This window comes from Dama dama, chromosome 29 (assembly GCF_033118175.1).
Source record: "Dama dama isolate Ldn47 chromosome 29, ASM3311817v1, whole genome shotgun sequence".
NCBI lineage: Eukaryota > Metazoa > Chordata > Mammalia > Artiodactyla > Cervidae > Dama > Dama dama.
The window spans coordinates 69,597,093-69,607,235 of record NC_083709.1 but is presented as its reverse complement, the minus strand read 5'-3'; the positions used below and the strand labels follow the sequence as shown (position 1 = coordinate 69,607,235).

The following is a 10,143-nucleotide window of genomic DNA, read 5'->3' as shown; positions in this document are numbered from 1 at the left end:
CGAGGCCCGAATGGGCGTGGCCGCCCGCCCCTACTGGGCTTTCGATCTGTGAGGCTCACAAATGCGGCCAACCGAGTCCCTCCGTCGTCTCCTGGAGGCGGGTCACCACTGGCCGCGCCCCGGTCGGATCACTCCCTCTTGGAAGGTTATCACCTGAGTTTTGAAGATTTGACTGGGGTTGGGCCACTCACCTCCAGTCCCTCTGCGATGGAGGGCGCGCAGGAGAACCCCGCGGAGTCTGGTTCCTCCGTCCCGTGGTCCGAAGAGCCTGCTGACTCGGCCAGGGTCCCCGAGGTGTCGCTTTCGGAGGAGTCGGAGGGCTGCACCCGGCCCCTGGAGGCGGCCCCCCAAAAACTCTGTGGATATTTAAGTAAGTTTGGTGGCAAGGGGCCCATCCGGGGCTGGAAATCCCGCTGGTTCTTCTTCGACGAGAGGAAATGTCACCTGTATTATTCGCGGACCGCGCAGGATGCGAATCCGTTGGACAGCATCGACCTCTCCAGTGCGGTCTTTGACTGCAAGGCGGACGCCGAGGAGGGGACTTTTGAAATCAAGACTCCCAACCGGATAATTACCTTGAAGGTAAATGGAGCACTCTTTTCGCCTTTTTGGCCGGGATGGGATCCCGGGGCACCGCCAAGCACAGGTGGGTGGTCACAATAAACGTTCCCCAATCACCGACCCCGATCACCTCAGTGAGCCCTGAGTGCCCAGGGTTTTGTGCTTTTCAAAGCGCAGTCACACCCGTTTCCTCATTAGGTTCCTGCAGTAAAGGCCGGGATGATGGACGTATATTACGGATCAAAAAACTGAGTCATAAAGGGGTAAAGGGCCTGGTTTGAGTCACACCACTAGAAAGTAGTGTAGCCCACACTTGGAATCTCATAGCTTTCCAACTCTCAGTACCCTATCAAAACTTTAAGGGTACAGTCCATTGGGTTGCAAAAGAGTCAGACAAGACTTACCAGCTTAACAACAAAAAACTAGGCAGTTACCGTAACTTTCTTACTTAGGACTGAAGTATAGTCAAGATATGAGCTTTGCAATCATCTTTCAAGGCCTGGATTCTGAATTACTTTTCCTGATGTTGTAGCCAAGGGGAGTGAATGCTGAGAAAACGTTGGCAGAGATTGGGAGATAAATACTTAGGTTTCACTGATCAACCTACATTGTTCATTGAAGCATATCCAAACCTGTTTTCTCATCAGTAAGTTCTGTTTTATTATCATATTTAACTGGAAAAGCCTGAAGCATTGCAAAGGCCACGTGCTTTGAAATCAGACAGGCTTGGATTCAAAGTCTGCATCAGCTACTCACTGTGTGACTCAAGGCAAGTTAACCTCTTAGTACCTAGATAGTTTGTGAGACTAAAACAAGTTACGTAAGCACCTGGCACATGACAGGCAGCTACAAGTTGTGGAATTAATCTCAGCCTAGACTCCTGCTGGCGCGTAGTGGGTACTCGATACGTATTTTCTGAATGAACACACATAGTGACAGAACCAAGGTCAGAAAGTACTTGTTGAGTGAAAGTGCCTAGAACTTAGCTGGAGAGAAAGACTGGTGTGGGCTCGGAGTCCTGGAATCTACACTCAGAGAGGAGTGTGCCCGGAGACTGCATCCCTCCCACCCCTACCCTGTCTTCCTGCGCCTCCACCCCCACTTCCTGCCAATGGGGAATCTGTTGAGCCCCTTGGATATAGCTCAGAGCTTTTAGTTGCACTTTAATGGCCAGGCCAGTCTTGTGACCAGGCTGCAATGGGGGGGTGGGGAAGAGTCTGCCGGGAGAGAATGATGGCTGAGCTGTGGCACTGGGGAAGGAGACACATGCAGGTGGCTATGGATATGAGAGAGGAGGCCCGGTTGGGCCAGTCACTGATGGAAGGGAACCCCAGAGGAGGGAACAACAGGACATACAGTCATGTGTGCCCTTGGTAGATTCTTAAGTTTCCAGAGGAGAGGGGCCGTGTGGGCTCACCAGTGTCTCCATTGCCTACCACAGTCCCTGACACATGCCATAGATGCTCAATACACACGTGTCCAAAGAATTAATAAAATGGGATGTTTGGGTATGAGTGGGAGTTTGTGAGCACAAGGTCATGGTGAAGCCCTGGGAGAAGCTGAGGTCTCTCAGGGAAAACATTGATATATAGAAAGAGAATGGTGGCAGCATTTTACCTGATTTGATCCCTCCATGGCAGGCTGAGGGCCCCTTTCATGGAGCCCCCACCTTCTGCACACCTCACCAGTGGTCCTCTTGAGAAGAGGGCTTGCGCTGGTTGCTTGCTCATGTTCTCACGTGGCCTTGACTGTGGTCATCTCTGTGAGGCTCACCTTCCAATCCTAGCGAACTGCCCAGCTTCTGCAGCCCATCTGATCCCCGGCCTTCTCTCCATAAGTCACAATCTCCTGGCCGTAAATTATAACAGGTCTCTGGCTTGGAAGTGGGAGACCCGGGTTCTGGGACCAGCTCTATCACCACCTGCCTGGGCCACCTCAGAGCCTTAGTTTCTCCGTCTATAGAAGGGGCCAAGCACTCCTGCCCGGCTTCCCCAGTGGAGGGTCAGGCCACGTAATGGATGTGAGAGTAGGTGTGCGGACCATCCAGTACTGGGGGACTGATGACCAGCATCAGGCACACCTCGTGGGGGCGGCCTGGAGGTGCCACTCTGTTGTTGTGTGTGTATAACTTTCCAGGTCCCAGTCGTATCATTCTCAAAAAGGAGGGATTCTCCTCATTCCACAAAGTTGACTAGGACACTGCGATGTCCCACAAGAAGGTAGTGAGGCTACCCGGGCCCCAGCCAAGTCAGAATGTCAAAGCTCTCTCCCTCGCTGTCAATGTCTCCAGACTCTTTTATCCACTGAGCACTTTTTGAGCACCTGCATGTTAGGAACTCTGCTGGACACTTTCCTCCCCTCATTTCACTCTCATAGCCACCTTATGGAGTGAGTGTTATCATCACTGTAGTACGGATGAAAAAACTGAGGCCCAAAAAGGTTAAGATATCTCTGAGTAGAAGCTCAGAGGCTGGTTATCTCCTGTGACTGAGGAACATGTGGTGTTGCAAAGATGGGCACCCATCCACAGTGGCAGTGTTTTGTTTGGTTTTTGTTTTCTCAGGAAGGAGAGAGTTGCCAAGCTTCCCCTAACCTCACTTCCCACCCCAGTGCCCCCATGTGGGCGCAGGGCCTTGCCAACTAACCCTTGTGCTTCCCAGGCTGCCACCAAGCAAGTGATGCTGTACTGGCTGCAGCAACTGCAGATGAAGCGCTGGGAGTTCCACAACAGCCTGCCTGCACCTCCTGCTGCCCCCGACGCTGCTCTGGCTGGGAATGGGCCTGCCCTGCGCCCTGAGCTAGGTACCCAACGGGCTTGCCTTCTGCCCACACACCCAGGGCTTTTGGTGACCAAGCCTCTACCCACCTGTTGGGAGTGAATGGGAGGAGTCCTCTGCTAAAGAAGCAGAGAGCCAGGGATGTGGCTCAGGATCAGCTAGGGCGACAGTGTAGCATCCATGGCAAGAACGCAGGCTCTGAGGCCACGCTGGCTGACTTTAGATCCTCATCCTGTGCAGTCACAGGCAAGTTGCTTAATGTTTCTGAGCTTCGATTTCTTTCCCTGTAAAATGAGGTTAATAAACTATACCTACTTCTTAGGGTTGTTATAAAGATTAAATGAATCCACGCGGCTTAAGTGGTTGGAATGATGCCTGATTGTCAGAGCTCAGTAGACGTCAGCTAATATTATGATGATGGCAATTATGTGAAGGTCTCAAGAAATTTCACAACCTGTGAGGAAGGTTAATGAGAAAATGCAGTTATTGTTGCTTCTGACATAAATGCTTTTGTGCTGGAGTCAAGTAGATCCGTGATCAAATCCCATGTTTCTGTAGGGCGGAACCTTCACCCCCAGGTGACCCATAAGAACCCAAATCCTGAAACGTCTCAGCACGGAGGAGTCCTGGGGCTCATACCCTCCCACCCCCGTATTGCAGCCAGGACTGTGACTGGCAGGCTTTAGAAGTGAGACAGAAAACCACCCACAGGGCTGGAGCGTGTCTGTCGCGCTTCACCATCAGTTGACAGGGACCCCTGTGGGCAAGGGCGGGACCTGTGGCCAGCTGCCTCCTAGACCCTGGTACCCAGATGCATTACAGACCGAGCTCATCTGCCTTTATCCTTCTCCCCACTTTTCCTTCCCTCAGCAAATGGCCTTCATTTACCATTTGCCCCTTCATTTACTTCATTTACAGTTGCCCCTTCCTGAATCTCAGGTCAGTCCAGTCCGTCCCCTGGGCCAGCAATGTCTGCTCTCTGGCCTGCACGTCAGATCCAGGCCCTCACGGCTCTTGCCTTGGGTCAGGGCTCCACTCTTAGCTGGGCAACCACAGCAGCCTCCTCTGGCATCCGCACACCCCAGCCTGCCACCGCAGACCCGACCCCTTCACTGCAGCCCGAGCGAGCTTTCTCAGATGAGAGCCTGAGCCCCACCCCTTCCGCGGCCGCCCTCCGTGTCCCAGCCCAGCAGTTTAGCACAGATTCGGGCCTTGTCCTCCCCGGCCTCGCCTCTGCCTGTGCACCCGATGCCCACCTTGGGCTGTGCCCTTCAGCAGCACTGGCGGCGTCCCCGCCTGCTGCTGTCCCCCTGACGCATCCCCGCTGATGCTCTCCGGCCACGCTACACTGTCACCTCCTGCTTCTGCACTTCTCACCCTCCACTCCCATCTCCGGGAGAGCCAATAACCCTGACTAGGCCAGAACCTGTGGCTGAATGACACAGTTGCCAGATCACCCTCAGACTAGAAGTACCAAGGAAGCCTTCCGTTGACAGGACTCCCAAGTGTCCAAAGAACCAGGTTAGCAGAAGAATGCCTTTGGATCAGCACACTCGGTGGGCCTCTTTGGGCCTGCCCCTGCATTGGGTACGGGGGGAGGGGAGTGGTTGCCTTAATGACCAGGTGCCAGTCTCCTGCGGGGGACCGGGGTAGGGGGATGGGGTGGGGGTAAGGCTTCTCCTCGGAAGCCTTTCTTATCCCATAGCAGCATCCCATCCCCAGAAAGACATTTCCGGAGTCTTAAGTGACTTGGCCAACCCCAGATCAGCCTCTAGAGCAGACTGCCCCACCTCTCCAGCCTCCGCCCTTCCTGGGAGGAAGCAGAGGCATGCTCCTAGGGGAGCAAAAACCAACAGACTCGCATCTGACTTTGAGTCACGGACACCTCATCTTCTACAGAAGTGTCTAGTCATGTCCTTGAGCAATCTGCAAGGCATGCTCTCTGCAGCGTTTAAGTGTTTACACCTTTATTTTATAGTTGCCCTAAACCCTGGTCTCTATAAGAGCCATGGAAGATCAAGGGGGAGTCAGCAGATCTATAATAATAATACTTTGCCAAAGTAGGACACAGTTTACGAAGGATGTTTATGTATATCATCATAGAAATATGTATACCACTTACTGACTGTGTTCTCACACTTCACGTGCCTCAAGTTCCCTAATCCTCACAGAGATCTTAGGTAGATACTTATTCCCATTTTGCAGAAGAGGAAATTGAGGCTCGAAGGGGTTAAGAGACCTGTCCAAGGTCAAACGATACAGAGAAGATTAGCATGGCCCCTGCGCAAGGATGACACGCAAATTCGTGAAGTGTTCAAAAAAAAAAGAGACCTGTCCAAGGTCAGACAGCAAGAAAATGTCAGCACTGAAATTTGAACCCTAGTCTTCGGACTCACACACACACCCCAGACACCCCTCAGACTGTGGGGACAGCTGGTCATGTGTTCAGGGCCCTTTGGGGAAGCAGCGACCTTCTGGGTAGGCAATTTCATTGTGGTGATTTCTTCAGACTGGTGATGTGGCAGGCCTTAGAGTTCAGGCAAAAAGAGTATTACAAGTAAATGCTGCTGAAAGCTCTTTGTGTGGGCACCTCTCTGAGGGCAGGTACACCTCCCTCTCTAGGCTGGAGAGGGGCCCAGAGACCCTAGACCAGAGCCTTGGGTCACATCAGTTCTGTTTTCTATGGGGGCATCTGTCTGGAACTGAACCCGTAAAACAGTCCATGCCAAGCCCTCAGCCCTTCAGAGGTGAGCCTGTGTTTTATATGTTTTTGCACCCGTGCCCTCTGTGTAGATGTACTGCAAAAATAAATTTCCTCTACCCCTGCAATCTTTTACTCTCTCAGTGAGAGGGCTCCAAACGAAGAGTGTCTGCTATCCTGTCACCCTCAGGGGCTGCCTGATCAGGGTCATGCCACCCCTCAAGTGGCCTTCGTTCTTCCCACTTTTTGTAACACTCAAAAGTGACCTCAAAATATTTTGCCTCCCTCTCTCTTATACTTCAAATAATGCTTCCTTAGCCTTGAAACCTTCCTTACTATTAAACATTTTGGAGGTAGCAGACATATTGGAAACACAGAAAACTAGAAGAAAAAGTAACCATAAGCCTATCACCCAGAGACAGCCAGTGTTAATGTTATGTCATGGACTCCTGCCTGCCTTTTATTTAAACATACCTCTGATCGTGTAATAATACAAAAGGCACTTGGCTTTTTTGGCACTCAGTATTGGCACCCTAAAATTTCCCTGTTACAAAATCTCACTATTAAAATCTGCTTTTGATGAATATATATTTTCTGTTTATAAAAAGAATCCATGTTTACTGTAGAAACTTTGGTGAGGTGGCGGGAGAGGTAAACTATGATGAGCGTAACCTGCCCACTTCTGGCCCCATCATGCAGTTCTGACCTCTGTTAAGATTGCAGAGTGTATATCTTTGAGACTTTTTCTGGACAGTTGAGATCATACTAGAATCCCAACTTTTTCCATTTTATATCCCGTGGATGTTCCCCATATTCCTAAGCATTCTTCATTAGCATTGTTCTCAATGGTGGAGTGATAGTCCACTGCCTGAAGGCATCATGATGTGTCTAACCTATCCCCAGATCCTTAACATTATTTCCAGTGTGAGGCCAAACAGTGCCAGGATGAGCCTCCTAGCTCATAAAGCTTAGTCTGCATTTCCGACAACTTCTTTGGGATGGATTCTCAGATGTAGAAATATCTGCAGTTCTGCATATTTTTAAGGGGGTTTCCAGGAAGGTTGTCCCAGCAAAACCTTTGGCGAAAAGCCTGCCTCTGGTTGCTGTTAACCTAGTGAGAAGCCTTGCTCTGCAGCTCACAGACTCTCACTTGCTGCCAATCATGACACTGCCCGGCTTGTCTTCCTAAGTGCAGTGACTTAGAGCATGGATGATTTCCCTTTTCTTTGTTCCCCAGAGCAAGAGGAGGAGGAGCAGGAGGCGTTCCTGTGTCCCGTGAAAACACCCACTGAGCTTGTGGGCATGGCGGCTGCCTGGCAGCCAGTCCATGCCAAGCCCTCGGCCCTTCAGAATATTTCCCTCAAGCACCTGGGAACTGAAATACAGTAAGTGCCATGCAGCTGAGGGGCCTGCCAAGCTGCAGGCAGCCCCTCCTCCAGAGCTTACAGCGATCTGGTATTACTCCCCTGAGGGGAGGTGGACCTGGGTTGGGGGTTAGGCTCTTTATTTTCAATTAATGACATCATTACTTTAAAATACTACATTTGTTCTGATTTTTAAAATAGTACACATTCTCTGTAAGAAATTAGAAACACCCAGAAAAGTATAAATTTTAAAATTACCCATAGTCCTTTACCCAGGCAAGCATTCTTAGCATCTCCTCCCTCACATTTTCCATATACATATGCACATTGTTGTTTAGTTGCTCAGTCGTGTCCAACTCTCTTGTGACCCCTATATACTGTAGCCCACCAGGCTCCTCTGTCCATGGGATTTTTTCAGGCAAGAATACTGGAGTGGGTTGTCATTTCCTTCCCCAGGGGTTCTTCCCAACCCAGGAAGAGAACTCTTATCTCCTATATTGGCAGGCAGATTCTTTACCACTAAGCTCCAGGGAAACCCATAGATATGTGCATAATTGAGATCTATTCAGTTTAACGGAGTGATGGCTTCACGGTTTTCTACAAATGTCAAATGCATCATTATTCACTTTTCGCCTGTGTAATTTACTGTATGTCGATTATGTCTCAGCTTCTTTTTCATTTACTCATGTGTGATATATATAATTTATATTTCCTACTGGCAGGCTTTGTTTTAAACAGCTTATAACAAGACAGCAGTATAGCCTGGCTCTCAGACCACACTGCCTACGTTTGTATCCTGGCCCCACCAGTCATAGGCTGTTCCACCCTTGGCAAGATGTTTGATTTCTCTGTGCTTCACTCAGATTGTTAGTAAATGTAAATGCAGTAATGTTTGCCTCGTGTGCGTGTTTGGGGCAAGAAGTTTAAAGGTAAAATGCTTTAGAACTGTGCTTGGGTATCAGTGAGCACTTAAATATTGAATGTTATCTGCTGCTTTTATTGTTGCTCTAATCGAAGGGATAGAAGCTTTGGGGAATTCAGACGATACCCAGTAGTGATCCTGTTTGGGTGCTTGTTTTCTCTGTGGACGTCAGATGAGCTGGGGCCTTTTAGAAAGCAGAATAGTTTGCTGGACTTGAATTAGAGACCCTGGTTCTGTGTGACTCAAGCGTAGCATTCCTCTCTCTGTCGGCTTCAGTGTTTGAATTTGCTTGGGTAACTAGTAGGGGTGTGGTGCTGTTCCCAGGAGAGAAACAGATTTTAGGGAAAAGAACGATGAGTGTCCTTTAGGGCCTACTGGCTAGAGATGGAACTGCCCCACCCCCACCCCCGGGCATTAGGATGGAAAGGCCTAGAACTCAGGAGAGAGGTCTGATCTGGAGAGAGAGACTTGGGGGTATGCAGCATGATTGAGCCCCCCAGGATCAGTGGCCGAGGAGGGTGCACTGCAGAGAGTCTTCCCTGGGATGAAGCAGGAGGGAGCTGGGTACGGGGGGTGAGCCTGCTGCGGGGAGAGGGGCCTTGAGGAGCCCAACCACCCAGCCAGTGTGTGTCCAGAGTGGTCTCACGAAGATCAAGCCAGGGTCATGCCTACTGACGGCCACCAAACAACAGAAGTGGAACCAAGAACATGCAAAAAAGGAAGTTTCCGAGGATCACTCAGTCACTTGAAATAACCCGCAGAAAATGTGAGATGGTGTTGCAAGTGCCCTGTCTGCCCACAGCCCTGGAAAGACCCTTGTCTCCTGCACGCCCTTGCCTGACTGGATTTGGTGTTTGCTCTTGGTAACGCCATGAGCCCTGGTCATACTCGAAGAAGGACACTGTGCTAGGTGCTTTACGCTCTCACTGAGACGTCTGGACAAACCCGTAAGGTGGCATCTAATGGTTGAGTTCTCAGACATGGGTTAGACATCCGCATCTGTGGCTCAGTTCCACCACTTGCTCGCTCTGTGGCTTTGATTCCTTAACCTTTCCAAGTCTCAATTCTCCCTGTCTAGTGGAGGGTATAATAGGACTAACCTCATTGGGCTCCCGTGAGGAGTAAATGAGTTGAATGTGTGTAGGTGAGGATGAGATGAGTGAATTCCTATTCTTTATCTGGAACCTGGCCCATGCAAGGGCCAGGTCATTGTTGGTTGTGGATATATCCCGCATCTCATTGCACATGAGAAAACCCAGGCTCAGAGAGGATAAATGACCTGCCCAAGGTTATCTGTCCTTCCAGAACAAGGCTTTATGACCACTGCCCCCATGCTCAACCAGGCCTTTCAGACCTACTTAAACCTACACAGAAAATGATCCACGAACTGCTCTAAGCAAAGTCAATAGAGTGGAGATGCCTCTTCTAAGCACGGTGGTTTGGCTGGGTTGTGGCCACCGGGCCTGTGACAGTGGTTAGTGAGCTGCCTGTCCCCAGCAGAGACATATGCTAGGGCTTAGAATGATCTTTACTGACCGAAGTTGGGGTTTCTATGCCTTCCCATACCCCAGGAGTGACTACTTGTGAGGCCCTGGACATGCTGGGGAGGCTGCAGTCCCTGGGCGAGGCAAAGTGCACTCATCCCACCAGACCGTGCCTCCGGCTGCAGGGATGTTCCCCAGGGTCTTCACCAAATCATGTGTGAGATTCATGTGATGGGGCTCAGTACAAGACCCGGCACAGAGTGATAATCAGTAATAGTGCTCCTCTAGGATCGATCCCTGGGTTGTGATCTCCCTTAAAGAAGGGAATGGCTAC

At 50.5% G+C, this 10,143-nt stretch overlaps 1 protein-coding gene and 1 non-coding gene across 7 annotated transcripts in view; both read left to right on the top strand.

The window, feature by feature from the left end:
• The first annotated feature begins 49 nt into the window (after window positions 1–49).
• Window positions 50–10,143, top strand: part of TBC1D2 (TBC1 domain family member 2) — a 45,795-nt gene continuing 35,701 nt past the window's right edge. For 2 of the 6 annotated variants that reach the window (XM_061132250.1, XM_061132248.1), the window contains exons 1-3: window positions 50–582; window positions 3,222–3,363; window positions 7,277–7,424. In XM_061132250.1, the coding sequence (XP_060988233.1) occupies window positions 208–582; window positions 3,222–3,363; window positions 7,277–7,424 (665 nt within the window). In that variant the 5' untranslated portion in view covers window positions 50–207. The remainder of the gene's footprint in view (window positions 583–3,221; window positions 3,364–7,276; window positions 7,425–10,143) is intronic. The other 4 variants (XM_061132247.1, XM_061132249.1, XM_061132251.1 and 1 more) reach the window with 4 other exon arrangements.
• LOC133048990 (U6 spliceosomal RNA) lies at window positions 5,559–5,663 on the top strand. The gene has a single exon (XR_009691161.1). It is a non-coding gene; the product is annotated as a U6 spliceosomal RNA (small nuclear RNA).